Genomic DNA, 22,025 nt, shown 5'->3' with positions numbered 1-22,025 from the left:
TTAGTCCTGAAAAAAAAAAGGGCATTGCAGCTCTCCGAATACTATGTTATAGGTACCAGCGGATTCCACGGATGAGTACATCCGTATGGAAAAAATGACCGCATTTAGGTATCTCAAAATGTTTTGTGAAACAATAGTCAAGTATTTGCTCCAACTTTCTTACGAAAACCTACTCAGATAGATGTTGATAGAATCACCGCCAAAAACACAAAGAGGTGTTTTCTAGAAGTGCTAGGTAGTCTTGATTACATGCACTAGAAATGGGAAGCGAGTCCGGTTGAATATGCAGGTCAATATAAGGGTCACCATCCAAAACCAACTGCAATAGAAGCTTCGGCTACTTACGATTGTTGGTTTTGGCATGCTTTCTTTGGACTTCCGTGTTTACATAATGATATCTATGTTTTTCATAAATCACAATTGTTTGAAGATATTAAGCATCAGATAGCGTCGTATTGTAGTTTCACCATCAACAGTCATGACTATACTCAAGGGTATTATCTTGCAAACAATATCTATCCAGAATGGCCTGCTTTGGTTCAAGCTTATTGTCAGATATGGTTTGGACCAATGATTGCAAAGGATGCAAAGTGTTTTGACGACCGACAAATGGGTGAGAGAAAGGATGTTGAATGCGCTTTTGGCACCAACACACTTTTTGACCTTCAAAAAATGAAAAAATTATGCTAATTTGCATTATTCTCCATAACATGGTCATTAAAGAAATCAGACGTGACCCAACCTGGACCAGTTTTCCAGACGAACATTTGAGGCCGAGGCTTGTGGTGCACCATGGCCGTCCGACAAGAAAATATAAACTTGTCACTGACAGAATTCAAAATCGGGACCTCTATGTACAACTACGGGAATATCTACTACAAAAAAACAAGAGGATCAAAAGGAACAAGAGTACCTACGTGCGCTCGTTACAATCGGGCCAGATTAATATTTTTCAATTAATTGTTGTTGATTTCAATTATGTTTTGAGTAATTTATGTACTTCGAGATAAGATCAAAAACAATTACATTAAATCTAAATGAAGCTAAACCATTATATTTAAATAAAATTTAACTACTTAATATAATTGAAAATAACAAGTACATTTAATCAAGGCGTATTCGTTTTCATCTTTTTCGAGAATGAGTTAATCGGAAAATACCTCTAATATACAGTTCCAAAAATTCAGATTTAAAACGATAACGAATATGGAAGAGAAAACAAGACGATAAGAGAAGAATTTAAAATGAAAATAGGTAAGTAAAAAAATTATGTGTGGTTTTTTTTCAAAGAAATTATGTGTTTGTATTTATAAATTAGAGTGTTAACTAGGTTATTAAATTTATGAGGGATATATTATTAAGTTAGGCATAATTCAAATAAGAGTAAAGGATAAGTAGTCATTTCCTAATTTTAGGACACCCTTAGGCCTATTCCTATGCATATGGCAAACATCAAGTTTTGTCATATATGCACCCACTATGGGTATGCCAAATTGCCAAACTCATATGCCTATATGTCAGTAATAACATATAGGCATACATGACAGAGTTTCCAGCGAGTGATAGAGTGTCCGTCGCTGGTCAAACTAGCGCTCGTTGGTCATTTCAGCGCTAGCGTTAGTCATGCTGTCGCTCGCTGGTCTGATCAACGCTTATCAGATCTTCATCCAACGGCTCCCATTTCTCCCCTCTATAGATACCTAATTTCTACCCATTCCAACGCAGCTTCAAATTTATTTCAACATGCCTAGTGCTCGCATAACCAAAGTGGATTTTACTCCAGAGGAAAATGTTTCTCTAATTCGATGTTGGGTTTCAGTTACAAGCAATAAAGATTTCAATTTAGAGACTTTTAACTTATGGGACACTGTGTTTCAAAGGATAAGTAATTGGATAAGTAACAATCTCTCCAGATGTGATGGATATAGTCTGTACTTCCCAAGAAAATGGTGGCATGGTTGACGATGAGCATTGAGAAGGATATGCAAATGCGTCACCCGTCTCTAATGGAGGTTGGGAAGGAAGAAATTCATCGGCAAGTGGCATCCAACCTAAAGCTGGGAAATCCATCCGACCCAAACTTTGCGGTTGCATAGCAATATTGGTCTTGAAAATAGTGTTATACCAAGATAAGTATTCATTTCTATCCATTGGCTCCTACATCAATTGATCAGCTTCTTACCAATGAGGACCTTCGCTTATCAATTTGAAGTAATCATCTCCGGAAACCTCTGAACTTGGATAAGGGTTAACGGCTATCGCTGATTTTCTTTGCAACAAAAGAAGTTGTCTTTCACCATAATACCAAACACCCTTTTCAGAAATAGGGAAGTATACACCATCCTTGTAAGGCTTAGCTGTAGGATTCTCTGAGGTTGTTCTTCTTCGAACTCAGGTATTGCTTCATACGGCTGAGAGATAAGGTTAAGGCTTGTTCTACACAACTGATGAATCTTATGAACAATAGCAGTATGATGACCATCTTAAATTTTTATAGGTTGCCTATTCTCGGAATCGTACTTCCTTATGATCGGAAAAATATTGGTATAATTCTTAAGAGAAGGTTCCGAAACACGGAACCATGTATACCACCAATACTGAAAATAATAACATTATTGGTTATTAAATTTTTCATGTGAAAATAACAAACAAGTATTGTGGAAAATATTGGTTCTTACCTCCAAAACTCCCCAAAAAGCATTAAAACTATCTTTGACACAAGTCGAGCAATCACCGAGGGCCATGTAAATCTCTGATAAAATCGTAGACCCCTAATCATGTGTTGGTGCTTGCTCTAAATCTTCTAATGCTTATAGAAACCAATTAACACCACTGAGCTAGCATTTGGAAATAGACATTGGCCTAGTGTCCACAATAAACACAGACGCTCGAGCTCCTCATAATAATCGGGGAACAAATATTGATTACCAGCTACCCTGTTTTCATCCATTTTTCTAGCATAACGCTTAAAAAAAAACTTTTCAACCCATCCACCTTTAACTCATGAGCTTTTATTTGTCTATATATATTATTTCCTTCTAATTCATTTGAGTATAAATGAAGTCTTTGTTTCCATCTATCTTCTGATAACCAATTTAGTTTGTTAAATGGAAGTAAGTTTCCAGCACATGGAATCCCCTTTAACATGTACAAATCTATTGGTGTAACTCCTATTAACAACAATTGTTCATAATAGGAGTTTGTTGATTTTTATAAAACAAAATACAAAATTTAAAAATTAAATTACTAGAAAAAAACTAACTTACCGCATTCAAAGTCCTTGAAAAAGAACGTGTTTGTAGTCTTCCACCATCGTTCTAATATAACTTGAACTCCTTGAGTCCCGTGGTTTCTAGGTTGTATATGATATAGATAACGCCAAGGATATCTTGTAACTCTCTCTTGAACAACAAGGGGAAGTAATTGAAAAATTGTAACTCAGTCCATCCACCTCTTAGATTTACCGAATTAACTCGCTCCTCATGGTCAGATAGGTGATTAGAGAATATACCTTCACCGGATACTTGTCTAACATTATTAAACTCATACTTTGTATCCACAATAAAACTTATTCCACTGGTTGGGATACTAGTATATCCTTTGGCTTTTCTGTTTCTTTTTTTCTCTCCATATTCGTTTAAAAAGTGATTGTGAAGGGAAACAGAAGAGTTGAGAAGGGAAACAGAAGAGTTGAGAAGGGGATTGAAGGTTATCCAAACAAGGAGCGGTATTTATAGGCGTTAGAATGTCGTACGCTGGCGATATTGATTATAACGCCAGTGACTGAGTTAATAGCGAGTGTTATTGAGAATATCGCCAGCGATAAAGTCTTTATCGCTGGCGATATTCTCAATAACGCTCGCTAGAAAGTCTATCGCTTATTAGTTTTCCCATAGTGGCGCAATTGGTTTACCATGCCACCTGCTATGCCAAACAGGTTTTTTTAGCATGTGCATAGGCATAGGCCTAATTAGTTTAAGGAAGGTGACCTAAGAAATCATGGACACCTCGCAAAAATGTGGGGGGCCAAAAAAAGAACCGTTTTTTGGGGACTACTCAAAAATGGTGGGGGGCTACTCTCCATTTTTTGGGTGGATATTAGAAGTAATAATGAGTCACCCCTTATCTAAGTTTCTTTTTTAATACCAAACTTGCCCTTGGTAATTAAATTAGTGTAGTGATTAGTGAGTTAATTAATGATTAGTGAGATTAAATTAATAAGTCAATTTTTTTCAAAAGAAGAATTATTGAGAGGGAGAAGAAGAGTATGAAGATGACAATGAAGATGAGGGTTTTGGAAGAAAAAAAGTTAAGATTTTTTTCTTTAAGAGCCACAACAAGAGTACGATGTTTTGGGTACTCACGGATACTTCAAATTTAGTTAATGGTGTTTGAATTGGCCAAAACATTCCTAAAAATGAATAATTTACAAATTTATTTCGTTTTGGTTAATTAAGTTCGGCTACGACATCTGAATACCAGGTAGCCGAACTCATCTGCAAGTGTAGTTCGGCTAAGATTTCTGAAAACACGGGTAGCCGAACTCAGCTGTAATGGAGTTTTTTCTTTCAGAGAAAAGTTCGGTTAGGAGAAGAAAATTGCGACGTAACCGAACTAGGAGTTTGTCTAGGAAAAAAAATTGTGACGTAACCAAACTCAATATGCAGGTTTTTCAGATAAAAGTTCGGTTAGGAGAAAAAAATTAAATGTAACCGACCTTTTTTCGATGTAACCGAACTTTTTGCGACATAACCGAACTATAAGTTCGACTTGGACATTTTTTTTTCGAAGTAACCGAATTTTTCTCTGAAAACAAAAACCTCCATTAAAGTTGAGTTCGGCTAGTTCGACAAATTTTTTCACATAATTCTTAGACGAACTTCTCTTTGTAACTTCCATTTTCAACTCATTTTGATGATTACTTCTCATTTTTTCAACGGAAAAGAAAAGTAATGGGTTTGTTATAATTTTGATTTTGATTTTGTTTTGCCAATGATTTAAATTAAGCTATATATAGAGGTGGCGGTGGTGGTGATTTGAGGTGGTCGGTGGTGGTAGGTGGTGGTGAGCGGCGGTGGTGATGGGAGGAGGTGGTTATATATATAGGTGGTGGTGATGGGAGGAGGTGATTATATATATAGGTGATGGGTAGGTTAGTCATTTCCACACTTTTGGACACCCCTTATAAGTATAGGGTAGACATTCCTGTCACAAAGTAGTCCCACACCATTTTTGTGTAGTCCCCAAAAAACAGTTCCAAAAAAATCGTTCTCTTTAAGAGAAAAGACGGGCCCGTTTGAGTCAAGACTGGCCCGTTTGAGTTAAATTGGTGAACTGCACTCCATTAAACCCTCTCCTTAACAAACACCAGGATAAATCTAGAACCCCTGCATAGCTTGTCTTAGACATAATAAGACATTATGACTATTGGCATCCAACACACTTGCATACCACAGCTCAAGTAAATATCGGTCGCATCAAAACCTTAGATTACTGGCATTTCCTAAGTATGAATACTGTAAAGATAAATTACGACGCTTCTTGAATTTCAGAGCTTACTAATGCTGGTTTTGGATTGGTCTTTCGAAACTCAACAGGTACCTTTCGAGTAGCAGAATGTGGATGGTGCCTTCTTAGCTCAAGAGACAGAAGATGTAGCTCTGTTAAGGGCAGTACAATGGGACAACAAACACAATGTTCAAAATTTGGCGATAGAAGGGGATAACCAGGCAACCATAAAGTATTTACAAGGAAAAACAACTGTTGTGAACTGGAAATGCATAGCAATCTTTGAAGAAGTTAAAAAAGTAGCAGATAAATTAGTTTCTTTTAAAGGCTCTCAGTATGTAGATAGACGCGCAAACAAGGTGGAAGACTTGTTGGCAAAAGAAGGGCGACGATCTAGTAACACAACTTCTTGGACTGATCAATCTCCTAGATTTTTAATTCCTGCAATTGCTTTTGACACTGTCAAAGCATATGAATTATGTAACTATAATGTCAATTCCTATGTATCTTGTTCTGCCATGGTTAATCCAACAAATTCAGTCATTGGACGAGCAACTCATCATGAGTCAGTCTCTGAAGAGCCTGAATTAGCAGATTAATAATGGCCTAGTAATATAAATCTTATTTTCAAAAAAAAAAGAACCCTTTGAAAGATTTTCTTTTCAAATTCAAATACCTTGATCTGCAGCTATTCTCACGTAAGAGTTTCAATTCCTTTCTTTAACTGTTGTCCTGTTTTCTTAATTTAAATTCTGCTGTCTGATTATTTATCCGCATAAGGGTTTTAATAGAAATTATTTAATAGGATCATCATATTCTTGTTTTTGTATCAAAAAAATCTAGTTAGCAAATCTCGTAAGCTGAACAGAGCATCATGTTTGCTTCAGGTAATAGTCTAATGCAACCATTGAGTAGAGGAGCTCCTGGTGGAGATGTAGTCGTAGTATCTCCATTATCAAACCTAAGAATTGCGATGAAACCTCCGTATCCCAATCTCATTAGGTTTTCCTCCTCCCCTTTAAATTTTCCAGCACATCCTTACTTCCAATGTCAAGATTGAAAGTTGGCAGTTCCTTGAAATTGATCCGTAATGTTACCGCACAGACTTCTACTTTGAATATCACTGAAACAAGTTCACTAATTACTCATAAAATTAGACTGCTTGTTAAAATTGTAATAGCGTTTGGTCTTTTGAGAGTGGTTTTAGAGATGGTTCTTAAACTTTTGAGGTGGGACTTCCTAGATGTTAATGACCTGATAACAACTCAATTTGATGGTAGAGAAATATTTGGATTTGTTGAAAGAAAAGAATTGTTTGGTATAACAGTTAAGATGAAGGATGGAGAACGGATTTTTATTTCAAAACGAAAATCGAATGGTGTTATTACCAAGTTTGATCATCAAGTGAAGAATGGAGAGCTTGTTAATTGGAGATTAACAACGGAGCTGAAGGTTGAAATGAATCAGGTCAAGAGAATTAAGAAAGAAATCTGTAAGATTTTCGAAGAGGACAAAGATTTGGAGCAAGACGATTCTTTTTTTTTTATATCACTTTTATTTTTCCTCTAGAACAGCGGTGGTGCGTAATCTAGGTTTTGACGTTTGTTTGTGAAATTAATATATCTGGAATTTGATTTAGTGATTTTTTCTCTCTATTTTTTGCAGTTGCTAGTGTCCTTCTTTACCAAGGCTGCCGCACATGAAGAATACTTCACAATTAGAGTATGTATTTCTATCTATTCTCATAAATATTATTCATTGGTGTTTCAAATTATCAGCTGATGAATGAAATTTGCCCGCATCTCTCTATTTTCCTCAGTTTCCCTCAAATTTTGTGTCTGAGCAACTCTCAAACATTGGGAATAGAATGCTATTCCATCATTAAATCTCCTTTGTTGTAAAATTGAACTTTTTAGCTTTAAAACGCTACACTGAAGAAGTAGTAGTAGTAGTAGTAGTAGAGCATAGTAACATATACAGAAAGAAAGAGAGATGGCAAGCGAGGAATATTAATATTTTGATTCACGGGTTTATCGAGTAATGCAGATAAATCCACCAGCAAAACTGATACTTCTTCGTGTAATATTTTCACTTAGTACCACGTCAGATTGGTGCCTATCAGAAGTATGTAGATCAGGAATTAAGTTTCAATTGTAGATTCTAGCAGTGTTTGTTTTCTAAATTCGAATAAGCAGTCAAATTAATGTAAACTGCATTCTAGATTGCATACACCAGTATCTTTGGCAATGTAACTCATTTATGTGTGTTTGTTCCTTTTCAAGCTTTGATAATGTGCATACATTGTGGTTATTGTTTTTATTAGCATTTTATCGAGTATTCTGACTCCCCAACATTAATCAGCTGATAGTAGCATCACTTAGGAAGTTCATAACAATTTCATAAGGCGCAAAGTGAGCATGTTCAAATGAACAAATTTTAGTTACCAGGTAAGGAATAATTGTTAGCATAATTGTTAGCTAAAAAATTTAGTTGTAAGGAATAATTGTTAACAAACATGTATTATAATAAGAAAGTACTTCAAAAGCTTGGTTTCTGTCGAACATTTGTCTGTAATAATTTTAACTAATCAAATGTGCTTTATCAGAAAGCTTGTGTTGTTCATTATGGTCATTTGGTGTCACTAAGTTTTTGTGGCAATAAACATACACTATAAAATAGTATTTATAATTCTTGATACCCTCTTTTTCCTCCCCTTAATTGTGCTCTATGTTGGTGTTTTCAGGATGCTTTGCTCTTAAAGCTGCATAAGCTTGTTCAGACTAATAGCTAGGTCTACAGCAGAGTTGCTTCTTCCATCTCATAATCATCAAGCAAAAGCAGTACCTCCTCCCTACATTGAGGGTTTTGTATATTTTACTATCTCTCTGTCTTTCTTTTGGTTTCTGTTCATTCTCTTGAAAGTGGGTGTGAAAATTTTGTCGGATATCTTAGAACCATATTGATCAGCTTCAGAATGCAAGGTGTGGCCCCTTTGGAAAGACATAACACTCGAGTATGATCAAAGATCTTACTTTTGTTTCTCTCATTGAAATACAATAATGTTTGTTTTTTCAGTCTGGAGGAAGCTGAAGCGCATTCTGTGTTGCTAAATGCAAATTCATTTTTTGTAAAGTGAATAAAGATAAATCTTGTGAAAATAACATGTTGTGAATCATTATTTGCAGGCTAGAGAAAGTTTAGAAAAGAAAGATGATAACTGAAATACCGGGTACTTGGTATTTACAGCAAAATTTGTCATTGACATGTATACAAACCAAAACGATGGAAGTACGAGTAGTATGTTCTGATTGAAACATTTTTATATCTGCAGAAAAGGCTCTTGAAATTTGTTGCTTCTGTATTCTAACTTAAACTCAAGTACATATTATTACCTCTCATGATCTCACCAACAGCATTTCCCAACCCCTCCTACATAGTTGTACTATAAATCACAGTGAAATCAGGCAAGGGGCCAACCTTATATATCCCAAGATTTTGTCTAAATAATATGGAAAATTTCTTGTTTGGTCCTAAGCCCATAAGGTTATTTATAGTAGGGTCCAATCGGATTTTTTTTTATCTTGAGGTCCAAAATTAATTAAAACATGGAAATGACCATAATACCCATTGGTATCAAACATGTGTGTTTACACGTCATTATATTGAGTACATATCTATTACACTGATTATATATTCGAGTACATATGTATTACACTGCTTATAAATTCGAATACATATCTGCTACACTACTTATAAATCTGAGTACATATCTGCCGCGTTGCTTATAAAATACAAACACGTATCCGCTAAGCTTCTTACAAATTCGAGTATATATCTGCTGCTTACAAATTCGAGTATGCATCTGCTGCACTGCTTACAGGAAAATTACATGTGTTGTTAGAATCAATGATAAATAAATTAGAATTTTTTTTACATCACATATATTGTAGGTCATACTAATTAATCTCTAATATTCTTTAATACATATATTAAATCATAGGAAAAATAAAGGAAAACCTTTATATGCACTGTAAACACAGAAAATCTATACAAAATTAGCACATATTTCAGTATTTCACATGCGTACTCATGGATCAAAGAAATAAAAAAGTGGCAAAACTGAATAAAACAGAATCAGAAGAAATTTCTATCAGTACGCCATATACGTACTGCGTATTCATGAACTAAAAATCAATTGCATGTAAAGAAGAATTGATAAATTCATGAATATAACAGAATGTAAAGAAATTTCTATCAGTACGCCATATACGTACTGCACATATTTCAATATTACACATACGTACTCATGGATCAAACCCAAAAACAATGGCAAAACTATAAATAAAACAAAATCAGAAGAAGTTTCTATCAGTACGTCATATACGTACTGCGTATTCATGAACTAAAAAATCAAACATCATGTAAAGAATAAGTGATGAATCCATGAATATAACTGAATCAAAGCACATATTTTAGTAGTACACATACATACTCATGGATCGAACCCAAAATCAGTGGCAAAACTCTGAATATAACTGAATCAAAGCACAAATTTCAGTACTACACATACGTACTCATGGATCGAATCCAAAAAAATTGACAAAACTACGAATATAACCGAATCAAAGCAGATGTTTCAGTATTACACATAAGTACTCGTGGATCAAACCCAAAAACAATGACAAAACTATGAATGTAACCGAATCAAAGCAGATATTTCAGTATTACATATACGTACTCATGGATCGAACCCAAAAATCAATTAAAAAACGCGATGCAACACAAATACACTCATGGATCGAATCCAAAAACAATGAAAAACTCTGAATATAACCGAATCAAAGTAGATATTTCAGTATTACACATATGTACTCATGGATCGAACCCAAAAACAATGACAAAACTCTGAATATAACCGAATCAAAGCAGATATTTCAGTATTCCACATACGTACTCATGGATCAAACCCAAAAATCAATTAAAAAACGCGGTGCAAACACAAATACACTCAGAGATCATACCAAAATCGATGAAAGTAGACTCTTCCAGTTTACTATCAACATCATATCTAATACCTAAACATTAGATTTTGCTAACTAACTAAGAACACTATAGTATGATCTATAGGTAATTATAACACTAGTATCATCATCTTCCTTCCCAAACCATTTGCAGACTTTAATAGTAATGTTATACTAAAGATGAGAGATCATAGTACCATTATCAGTTACCTTAAAACCACTTAACTGCCCTCTTGAAACTGCATCATTTATTAGTTTTGAGAGAATTTCCACCACTAAGAGAAAAAGATATGGAAAAAGAGAGTCTCTTTGTCTTAATCCCTTTTTAGGCTTAAATTTTTCAGTTGAGCTTCCATTGACAATAACTGATAAGTGTGTAGAAGCAACACACCATTTAATCCAGCCAATCCATTTTTCACCAAATCCATGCTTATGCAAAAAGATCTATAGGTAATTCCTATAAATAATAGTAAATAATATTGTGTCACAAAAGAAAAGAACATGATACTGGAAATCTTACGTAAATTTCAGCCGTTCAATAGCATCCTAGAGATACGAGTCTTATGATATATCCCCTTAAATAAAATCTATACCGTCGATTTATTTTTTTCGACGAGGACGGCGAAAATAAAAATATGCCCGCGAAAATAAAAGTATTTATAGAAATTCCAAAGTACGCGAAGTCGTTTAACTTGGGTCAACAAGATTTTTTTTTGGTCAACTAGAAAGTAGTAATGCAACGAAGACTACCAATTCAGCCGTCCAATATTATCCTAGAGATATGAGTTAGATACCTTGAAATAAGATTTAAACCGTTGATTTGTTTCGTTCTCTACCTATAAATTTAACTCACTGTCTCCATATTCTTCTTTGAAACCCAAATGTTCTTCATTTCTCTCTATATCTCCCAAAAATCAGACATCTAATCTACATCAAAAAATACTCTTTTGTTTGATCATGATGGTTGGGTGGTTAATTGTTTCTATTTCTTATTATTTTGGGTCAGTAGCGGCAAACGTGATGAGAAACAAGGAAAGGAGGAGGATGAGGATTATATTAAATCATCCCCGGCTCTCTGAGTCGCTGCTAAATCCTCTCCGGCTCTCTGATTTGTACTTGTTTATATACAAGTGATCCCCCTCATTATTGCAAAACAAAAGAAAACAAACCTGATTTATGAATCAGCGTTTGTGAGAGCGAAATCACGACTGCTTCTGTCTCTCTCACCTCTCCTTAAGTTTTTGCGACCAACTCTCAACTTTTCTTCACAGTGAGTTTGTCACGTTCTTGATTTATGCTTTAGAATTATATTGTTCATACTCTCAATTAGGGATTTTAATTGATTAGATTAGATCATTCGATCATAAAATTTTAGGGTTTTCTTTTGATCTCATGTTTTATTGTTTTTCTGTTTTCATTTTAGGTTAATCATTGATCATTCTTTTACATCGAATTCATTCGATCATAAAAATTAGGGTTTTTCTTTCACCGATTAGTTACATTTTCTTGTTTTTAGTTTGATCAAATTCTACTTTATTTGTTCTTCATCATGATTTTTTCTTCTTCTTCAAATCAATCAATCGAATTTCTTTGTTGTTGTTTTGTGTGAATCATTGATGGACATTGGTATCTTGACGTGATTCTTGTTTTTCTGTTTCTTTGGGTTTACTGATGGCTTCCATTTTCTTTATCTTTATTAACTTTGATTCCTATTGCTTTCTTGATTATATTAGATGCAGCCGAATGCCATAAAATCCTCCTCCTTTTATGTTCCATCACCATTACCCAATACTTCACACTTGAGAAAGAGTCCGATCCCCAGCAATAAGATAACATGTGTTAGTCTTTCAACTTTTACTGCTGAAGTCTTCAATACTATGAAGAGCAAGGAGTTCCACATTGAGTTATTCAAGTCAGCTGCCTCTGTTATTGGCCAGGTAATGGCTCCCTTCTTCTGTTCCATTCGTTATTAATGTTCACTTTAAATCTAGTTTGTGGATACATAGCTTTAGGTTATGGACTTATCATGACATTAGTTTATCTTGTTATGAATTTATGTTATATAGTGTCGGATTCCATTATGGACTGAATCTAGATTATGTTTCTTAATCTAGGTTTTCAACTCTATGTCAACCTTGAGTTCTGTGCATGATCAGTACAAAGAAGGCGATTTGGTGGAGCTACTAAGAAATGGTGTTAGTACTCTAGCTTATGTTGAGAAGGTTACCTTTTTTGAAACAACTTTTCGAACTCATGTAACTGAGTTTAAGGTCCAGAATACCAAGATCGACACTACTACTATATCAAATCTTACTCCTCGATGTGGCTCGTCCAAGTATTATGCAATTCAGGCGGAGTTTGATACTGGTTCTCACAATCCAAGGGAGCTTTTTGATGACATCGAGACTGCAATCCATAAAAATGATTACGTGAAAGAGCATACGCACGATAATACGATAGTGTTGCTGCCAAAGAAGAAGGTAATTAACCAAAAACTGGTTTTCTAATTCTCTTTCTTGGTTAGGTTTAAGTTCAATCTATGTATCTAGCAGTTCTATTTCTTTCGACAGATATCTGTCTGCTGCTATGTTCCATTAACAAAGCTTGGAGTTTCACCATTTAAAGCCTACCTCAAAGCTCGCCTTGAAGTAATTTCAGAAATTGAAGATGTTATAGACAGCGGCAGTCCCTTGTTTGGGTTTCTTCGATTTTTTGCTCGTTCTAAGTGAAAGTCAATCTGAATAATTGCACATACTTTTGGTGAATCACATTGAACTGATCTGACTAGGATGTAGACTTGCCAGAATCTATAAGAGATTCTGTTTTGTTGTTAGTTTTAATGCAACGTTTTGTATATGTAATGACAGTAATGTTGCTAAACTTTTGTCATGTCGTGTCTACTATTGCTCATTGTTATGAGCTGCCTTTTAGTGTCGTCTAGCTATATATAGCTAATTGTCTAGTCCTGTATGTTCTATTTTTTCAATTAATGTAGTTTCTCGAGTTGGTTTGAATAATAATACTCTAGACACTTGTACAAGTTCTCTAATGTTCTCAGGTTCACTATGCTATATTTATTGTTAACATATGGTGCCAATGTTATGGCTTATGACTTATCTTATGTGCTCGTTGAACCTTCTTTCCAATGTTACTGGGTTGGAATGCGAAGGTTGTCTTATAAGGGGAAGGAGACGGAAGATGAGGAAGGCTTGTACTTGTATCAAAAAAGTCTGAATCTACTTTTGGAGGATCACCAATCAAAAAGGAGGCTTGAGGCAATTAGAATGAATGAGCAAATGCTGGGAGCATATGCAGTAGTCAATTACAGGGCCGAGGTTGATCGTCTTGCAGAGAAGGTGAGAGTGCAACTCTCTTCTAAATTTTTGCAGTGAGTTGGAAGCGGTATATGCTGATGATTGGTGATGTTGTTTGCAGGTGTCTGTGTTGGATGCCGTTGTGCATAGTAGGGACAGGGTTCCAGAGAAGGAACCCGTTATATTGGAATAGTTTCATATGCAGCAGTTGCTGAAATTGGGTGGAATCAAGGCAGAAGGAGAAGCAAAAGTGCAGAGACATCTTGAGGTTGGTAGATGATTTCAAGCTATTATCTCTTAAACTTATCTCGCAGAAAGAATTTACCATGATGATAGTCTAATGTTTTACGTCGTTGGTATATGAAAGCATTACTAGTTTACGTCGTTGTGATAGTTCCTGTAGGGAGTTCTTCTGGGGTAGTGAACTGTTGTTAGTGCATTAGGGAGACTTCCAAAAGCTTAGAAATCTTATACCGTGCACATTTTTCCTGTCTTTACCACGACTTACTTGCTTTGTACTTGATTATTTGTACGTGTTTTGACCTATATATCCACTGGAACTGCAAGGTAAAGTAGAAGCTACCTAGTGTTAATTTCTTATATGTTGATATATAAGCCCACAATTTCCGGGTTTGCTACTTTGGTTATCACACTAGTTCCTCTGAAATATCTTGGCAACTGGATTTGAAAAGTTAAACTCATTAATTTTCCTCGTGTTGTCTGAGAGTTTAAATTTTTATTTTATGTTACAGTTTAAGCTGATTGGGTAGGAGCTCACATTTAAGTGATTGCTGATTTGGACATTATGCTGGTTTCTTTTTAGATATCATGTAAACAAGATTCTGAATGTAGTCCATGTTCTGCCAGTCCATGGTGAAGTCTGGCTGTCTGGGTTAACGGTTGATGAATGATAAAATATACCCGCATCTCTTTGTTGTACTCGGTTTCCCTCGAATTTTGGGTCTTAGTAACTTGCTTACACTGCAAATAAGAAGCTCTTCCTCAGTAAATATAAAGAAATAACATCAGAGTTGGGTAAGTATATTAACAGAACACCCAGTAGTTCCTTAAATAAACAGAAAAAAGAAAATCAAAATTTTCATACTTACACAGTAGATCCCGCTTCTTCTATTTTACAGAAAAAAAAACCCTCAAATGAATTGCCTTCAAAATATTCCGAGGTGAAAATGTTTGATTCTGATTTGAATATTTGGGACACTAATGCAGCTAGTGTTTGTTAATGGTTTGTGATGTTGTTTTGCAGGTGTCTGTGTTGGAGGCAGCTGTACACGGTAATGTTCCAAAGAAGGAATCCGTTGTGTTGGAAGAGTTCTCGTGCAACAGTTGCTGAAATTGGATGGGACCAAGGTAGAAGGAGAAGAAAAAATGCTGAGACATCTCGAGGTTAGTAGATGATCGCAAGCTATTATTTTCTTAAAGTTTTCTTACAGAAAGAGGTGGTTATGATGATGGTTCTAATATTTATTTGCCCCAATGCGTGTATGAAATCATAAATATCCCCAGCCATTGATAGTTTCCGCAGGGAGTTCTTCTGGTAGTAAACTATTTTTAGTGCATAAGGGACACTTCCAAAAGCTTAGAAATCTACGTGCACATCTTGTCTGTTTTTGCTACGACATACTTGCTTTTTACTTGATTATTTGTACGCGTTTTGACCTACATATCCACTGGAACTGCAAGGTAAAATAGAAACCCCCTAGTGTTAGATTCTATTATGAGATTGGATATAAGCCCACAATTTCTGGTTTGCTACTTTTGTTATCACACTAGTTCGTCTGGGATATCCTGGCAACTGGATTTGAAAAATTAAACTCATCTTTTATGTTACAGTTTAAGCTGATTGGGTAGGAGCTTAGGGTTAAGTGATTGTTTATGCCGGTTTCTGTTTAGATATCATGTAAACAAGATTCTGAAAGTAGTCCTTTTTCTCTGAATTCATGAAGTCTGGGTTATCTTAATAAAAAAGTAATTTTGTTGGTCTTAATAGTTATTCCAAGGGATGAATGATGAAAATCACAGTTATCCTAGGTTGATTAAGTATCTTAGGGAGTCCAACTGGTGCAACCATTTGCAGTTTGTTCAAAAGTGAGAAATCCATCTAGTAAAGAAATCTTATCGCATTCACTTGTAAATATTATTTTCCCTGGCTATTTGCGTCATACTCTCACTGGAAGAAGAGGTATAGGAGCCAACCCTATATCTAGACTGGATAATGGTTGAAGTAAGCTTGTTCTTATTTGTGCACATTTCTTTTAATACGGTCCAGCTATGATGGATACCATACCTTTACTCCTAGTATGGGTTCCCTACTTCCCTAGTGACGCGTGTCATTTTTATTTTCTAAAGATGGTTACCTAAAAACAACAGATAACTAATTGTTATAATATTATCAACATACGCAGAAATTTTATGTTTGCAAAATTTCCCAATTTTTTCTATAGCAAATCTTACCCTATTTTAGGAGATGGGGATGGATCTCTCCAAATTGGTATTTCATTATCATTTACCGATTAGTCTTCTAATGGACTAATGGAGTATGATTTTTTCCCATCAGCAATGGTAACAGTAAAAATGGCATGATGCTAGACCAAGTAAGAAAGATTATGTACAACTCATACTCTTCTTTTTGTATGATGGTTGATGGAATATTCTGCATCATCAACAGTTGGAATTGTTGATAATATATCATCATCTCAATCTAATACTGATGATTTCTCTCTCAAGCTAGTTTAATTAGTAGAAAGGAATAGAAGTCGTTGTTTATTCGGCCAATATATACACAACCGAGATGGTTTCCCAAACTGATCAGAAACTCGTTTTACTTTTTGTTCTCATTTCATCACTGATTCACCATGTTCTGTATATTTTTCTTTGGGATTCCTGACGTATTACGACGGATTTGGAGATCTCGGTTTATTGGTGCCCTGTGGTGGTTGTTTCCCATAAGAAAGAGTCATGCAGTTGTACCATTAACGCCATAAAGGTTTACTTAGGATATATACAAGTTTTTTCCATGGGGTCATTATGACTTTTTTGGAGTTCTGTTGTAAAACAATCTTTTTAGAGTACGTCTTTCTATCTATTACATGAATATGATTTTACTGGTGTTACTTTTAGGTTATCAGTTGATGAATGATAAGATATACCTGCACAAATATTGGGTCTTCGCAACTTCCATACACTGGGATTCTGGGAATAAGATGCTCTGTCCCTCAGTAAATCTCCACGATCATAAATTTGATCTTCCAACTTCAAATTACTATGCTGAAGTAGTAGAGCGTAATTTGTACATTGACAGGAAGAAAAAGAGATGGTGAGCGAGCAATGTTAATTTTTTGATTCACGGGTTAAATCTAATAAAACTGATACTTCGTGTAGTATTCCACTTAGTACCAAGGAAGATTGGTATCTATGAAAATGCAGAAGCATGTCGGTCAGGAACTAAGTTTGCATTGTAGATTCTAACAGCGTTTGTTTAATTGGATTTGTGTAAGCACTCAAATTAATGGAAACTGTATTCTAGATTGCATACATCGGTATCTTCGGTAATATTACCCATTTATATAGTTGTTCCATTTCTAGCTTCTAATGTGCATACATTATGGTTGTTCATGTTACAAGCATTTTATTGAGTATTGTTACTCCCCCACATTATCAGCTGATGGTCGATGTTTAGTATCACTTAGGAAGTTCATAATAGTTTTATAAAATACAGAGTGAGCATGTTCAAATGAATGATTTTAGTTACCAGGTAAGGAATCAATGTTAGCATAATGAGAATGTGATACTAATTGTACAGGATTTTGTTGCGTAAATATTTGGTGAAATTTGTTTGTTGGTTGATGTTCATAACTTCATATGGATCGCCCTTGTTTCTTAAATGTTGATAGTGCCTGGGGATATGTCAACATGTTTTGTGGTCATATTTGATGTTCTTTTATGACATTTGGAGCACTTTATCAAAACATCCTCTCCTCTACGAGTCTGAAAAGTTCCGCTTTGAATAATATAGTAGGACACAGAATAAGAAAATACTTGAAGCCTTTTTTTTTTAAACATCTGTCATGTCCGTGGTACCTTTAACTAATCTAATGTGCTTTGTCATGTCCATTGTTGTTATTTTGATGTCATGAAGTTTTTTCTGGCATTAAACGTACGCTGTTCCACTAGTATTTATTATTGTTCATACCTTCTTTTTTTCTTCCCCTAAATTGTGTTCAATGTTGCTGTTTTACAGGATGCCTTAATTTTAAAGCTGTGTAAGCTTATTCACACTACTAGCTAGGTCTACGGCAGACTTGCTTCCTCCATCTCATGATTATCTAGTAAAGGTGTATCTCCTCTCCACACTGAGCGATTTACAGCCTCTCGGTCTCCCTCTATCTGTTATATTTCTTTGGTTTCTGTTTACTTTCTTGGAAACTGGGTGTGAAATTATGTCGGATATCTTAGTCATGTAAGAAGTCATGTAAGGTGTTCATGTTAATATGTTACTTAACTTCAAAATGCATGTATACATTATTACTTCTGTGAAAGTGAAAGTATACATTGAATACGATTTGGCGACCAGCAATAGCCTATATTTCCTGTACTAGCATTTTCTTCTCAGAGACCTTTTATCTCTTTATATAAGAGTCTGATGAGACTGGGTCTCTGTACTTGCATTAATTCTGGGGATTTAGTATGTAGTCCATTTTCTGGAAGGCATGTCTCTTTTTATCTTTTAAGTAAATTAAGATTAATTGCTCTTTAGTTAAGTTTACAGGTTTTTCACTCAATGTTAAGAATGATTGGTATATCTTGATCCGAATTTGCAATATAATGAAAGTGAATGTTGTATTGATTTATATGATGAATCCTTTATAACTGGATGGTAAGTTTGTAATTGTATCACTATTGTTTGTGGAATTGGAATCTTTTTAATAATTCTGGTCTTGTTAATCTTAGTTTTTGTGGAAATTAGAGTTGAACTCGCATATGTTGCCTCGTTGAAACCTTGACATGAGAAAATGCAGTGTGATAAAACCTGAGAAAGGAAAAAGAGTATAACACAATGAGTCAGAATGTATGCTTTGCATACCCAAACATAATATCTTTCCTTGTTTCTTCAATCCTTTACAATACCAGAAAAATTCCTGGTGATTGCTTTTCTCTATGATTTTTCTAGAGATATCTCAGTACAATGAAGGCAGGGCAGGCTGCCACCAGCCGAACTGCTTGAAAACGGTCTTTAGTCTTTATGCGTCAAAGTCAAACCGGTCACGCCCTGATGTAAAAGACACGTATATATACAGTGGTTCGATTTGATTCGACTTTTAAAACCCGAAACTAGGGGTGTAAATATTACCCGAAAAAACTCAGCCTGCCCGTACCCGTCCAAGCCCGCCTGTACCTGGAATTGTCCAAAACCTGTTATGGCCCGTTGCGGGCTACCCGGCCTGGATTAATTTATTGGGCGGTCTCGGGCTTTGCGATTAATTATGATGTCCGGTCTGATACCCGGCCTAGTGCCCGGCCTGAAAGGCTTCTATGTGCCATTAATCATTTAATATTCTCTTAAAAAGATTTAAAAGTTACAATTTTATAATTGTCAATTTTGTGTCAAGAAAAATAAAATATATAATTGTTTTTACTTATAATTAACCTTTTCAAAACATTAATGGTAATATATTTTCTTATTAGAAAATTTATTGTACTTTAATTAATTATTTATTATAGGCTAAAATTAAAAATTTGTCAGTGTAATTTAAATATAAAATAATACTATCACTTACGATATGTGATGTTGGAAAGGAAAGGATATTGTATTTAATACCGTTTATTTGAAAATTTAAACTTAAAAAAAAAATCAAAATAGTGGCCTGTCCGGCCCGATCTGGCCTGCCCGTATAAAAAGCGGGCTTTGGACGGTCTTTGGGTAGCAAATTATCTACTTGTACCCGGCCTGTCCGGCCTGAATTTGTCTACGGGCTCACAAATATTAAGCCTGGCCTACCCGGCCTGTCTTAGTTTTTGGGTCGGGCGTCCCGGCCTGCCCGAATTTACACCCCTACCCGAAACAGAGTTTACATTACACCGTGACTCTTTTCTCTCTCCGCAATTTCGTGTGCTCTCTCCTATTACTTCTCCACCGTTACCAGCTTTCCGGGGGAATCCCTTAGAAATCAAAGTGAGTTTCTTTTCGTTTTTGCTTGATTAGTTACCCCGATTGTTGAATTACCTCCAATAGAAATTTTGCCCATTTTTTCTCAGTATTTAATGTTGATTCAATTACTGATTTTGTTCTTCTTATTCTTTAGAGTTTTCAATATTATTTTGACTGTTTGAGCTGTTGGTAAATTTTGTTGTCTTAGGGCTTCTCAATATTCTGATTTGAATTTGTTTTTTTATCATCTAGATCATGCAGTCATACTCTATGAATTCTTCCGTATCTTATGGACCTTACATTGTCAACAAACCTTATACTGAATCCTCATTATTTCCCAAGAAGAATCCATTTCTCTGTAACTTTGTTCCACCCAACAAACTTGCGTTGAAGAAGCAGAAGCCACTTATCGTCAAATCTTCTATCAAGGATCTAGCCAAAACATCTGCTGTATTGACTAATCAGATATTTGAGTCCCTTGCATCTTTTGATACATGGGTAAGTATGTATTGCAAATTCTTTTGGTTTTTTGATGTTCTGCTTTGCTAAATAATCTGTTGATTTTCATCAGGTTGTTCGATCTTTATCGAACTTGATTGCTTTTAAACCTAAAGCCAATCGACTCTCTAGTGGATTCTTCGAAGAGGGAGATTTAATACAGGTGAACCACGATGGGAACTATATTGTTGGACTAGTGCAGCACATTGGGTTTTGGGAGACCACACTCATAGGTCCTAGAGGATTAATCATTCTCCAAAACTTTAAAATTGATAAGTACTCGATTGAAACTAAAACTGAAACGGTGGGTAATGAGAAGCTGTTTGGATTTAACACCCTTCTTAATTGTAAGACTGGTAAACCTTATAAGTTCATGAAGGAGATAATCTGTGTACTGGAGAAGAATGAGATTGTTAAAGACAATGGCGAACACAATGTGGTTGTCAACCTGCCTAATAACAAGGTATTAAGTTATACTGTACAATTTTCTTCTCTCTCTTTTTTGAAATATTTTTCTACTAACATGATATGCAGGTACATATTTAATTATAGAATTAGAGGATTAGTTATGTGTTCCTGATATAAAATGTCAGTACGAGTCTGATGCACTATATTACTTACAGTGTAATATTATCATCTAAAATGTTATCTAATGTAATTGTTCTTTGTTACAGATCGAAGTAGTATGCTATGTGAACAGTTCTAAGCTGCAAATTCCTCAGTTTAAAAGTTACCTTGAAATCAGTGAACAAGTCTTTGCCGATATTTATAACAATATCTACAAAAATAAGGCTGTTGTTGATTATCTTAAGTATTTGGTTAAATCCTTGGTTGTTCACTAGACATTGATTCTTCTTATTTCAACTTAATTTCATTTATAAATTCTTTTTTTACCTTTTATTTCATTTAGAAGGAATATAAGAGCATCATCGTGTGTATATATATACTCTTATCTTTATATAGTGTACTGATCGATGACTAGTAAAGTTCTTTCTGTATGTGTTTGCTCTTTCTTGACTCATTAGCACTAAAAGGTCAAGATAACTAACCGATTTCCCGTATTACTCACATCAATATGCTCTTTATATAGGGCCGGTCCTAGTATTTATGTGGCCTCAGGTCCTGAAACCAAAGAAAATAATGTAGCCACTGGTAGAAGAGCCAAAGCATTTTTAGAAAGCTCGACCACCCTTTTGTTTTAATCAAGGAAAAATTATATAAAAAAATAATAATACCATTCATCCCTCTAAACAAGCCAAACTAACTTGCGCATGATTACCAGTTCCCACTGAAACAAGACTTGATCCTCTTGCCAACTGCTTAGCTGAAAGAGCTATCTCAGCTCGATGGTACATTGCTAGCTTATTGTTGATTTTGCAAGAAAAATGAAATTATAAAAATATAACACTTGCTCTCAATGTATATTCATATTCTATGAGGGATTCTCTTGCACTTTTATTATCACACCATCTCACATGTTGGATGCCATTTTTGCGAATAGAAATTAAACCCTAATGA

At 35.0% G+C, this 22,025-nt stretch overlaps 3 protein-coding genes across 3 annotated transcripts; all 3 read left to right on the top strand.

The window, feature by feature from the left end:
- Positions 1 to 11,418: 11,418 nt before the first annotated feature.
- Positions 11,419 to 13,573, top strand: LOC113355611. The gene is made up of 4 exons (XM_026598513.1): positions 11,419 to 11,799; positions 12,263 to 12,466; positions 12,644 to 13,009; positions 13,100 to 13,573. Exons 2-4 carry the CDS (start codon positions 12,263 to 12,265, stop codon positions 13,256 to 13,258), a joined length of 729 nt encoding a protein of 242 aa, XP_026454298.1. The 5' UTR covers positions 11,419 to 11,799; the 3' UTR covers positions 13,259 to 13,573.
- Positions 13,574 to 14,897: 1,324 nt separating this feature from the next.
- Positions 14,898 to 18,491, top strand: LOC113355612. Its single transcript, XM_026598514.1, has 3 exons — positions 14,898 to 15,247; positions 16,982 to 17,177; positions 18,102 to 18,491. Exons 1-3 carry the CDS (start codon positions 15,094 to 15,096, stop codon positions 18,109 to 18,111), a joined length of 360 nt encoding a protein of 119 aa, XP_026454299.1. The 5' UTR covers positions 14,898 to 15,093; the 3' UTR covers positions 18,112 to 18,491.
- A 1,460-nt stretch (positions 18,492 to 19,951) lies between these two features.
- On the top strand, positions 19,952 to 21,499 carry LOC113361045. The gene is made up of 4 exons (XM_026604427.1): positions 19,952 to 20,033; positions 20,262 to 20,507; positions 20,581 to 20,970; positions 21,182 to 21,499. The coding sequence occupies exons 2-4, from the start codon at positions 20,265 to 20,267 to the stop codon at positions 21,347 to 21,349; spliced, it is 801 nt and encodes a 266-aa protein (XP_026460212.1). The 5' UTR covers positions 19,952 to 20,033; positions 20,262 to 20,264; the 3' UTR covers positions 21,350 to 21,499.
- The last annotated feature ends 526 nt before the right edge of the window (positions 21,500 to 22,025 follow it).

The sequence above is a fragment of the Papaver somniferum genome, chromosome 3, assembly GCF_003573695.1.
Source record: "Papaver somniferum cultivar HN1 chromosome 3, ASM357369v1, whole genome shotgun sequence".
Taxonomy (NCBI): Eukaryota; Viridiplantae; Streptophyta; class Magnoliopsida; order Ranunculales; family Papaveraceae; genus Papaver; species Papaver somniferum.
This window is presented reverse-complemented; position numbering and strand designations above follow the sequence as displayed.

Bases quoted from the DNA above. Each gene is read 5' to 3' on its own strand.
- LOC113355611 (XM_026598513.1), top strand. From the start codon at position 12,263: ATGCAGCCGAATGCCATAAAATCCTCCTCCTTTTATGTTCCATCACCA. The intron at 12,467-12,643 runs GTAATGGCTCCC...TTCTTAATCTAG, and splicing joins CTGCCTCTGTTATTGGCCAG to GTTTTCAACTCTATGTCAAC. The intron at 13,010-13,099 runs GTAATTAACCAA...TTCTTTCGACAG, and splicing joins TGTTGCTGCCAAAGAAGAAG to ATATCTGTCTGCTGCTATGT.
- LOC113355612 (XM_026598514.1), top strand. From the start codon at position 15,094: ATGTTGTTTTGCAGGTGTCTGTGTTGGAGGCAGCTGTACACGGTAATG. The intron at 15,248-16,981 runs GTTAGTAGATGA...TGTTACTTTTAG, and splicing joins AAATGCTGAGACATCTCGAG to GTTATCAGTTGATGAATGAT.
- LOC113361045 (XM_026604427.1), top strand. From the start codon at position 20,265: ATGCAGTCATACTCTATGAATTCTTCCGTATCTTATGGACCTTACATT. The intron at 20,508-20,580 runs GTAAGTATGTAT...GATTTTCATCAG, and splicing joins TTGCATCTTTTGATACATGG to GTTGTTCGATCTTTATCGAA. The intron at 20,971-21,181 runs GTATTAAGTTAT...TCTTTGTTACAG, and splicing joins TCAACCTGCCTAATAACAAG to ATCGAAGTAGTATGCTATGT.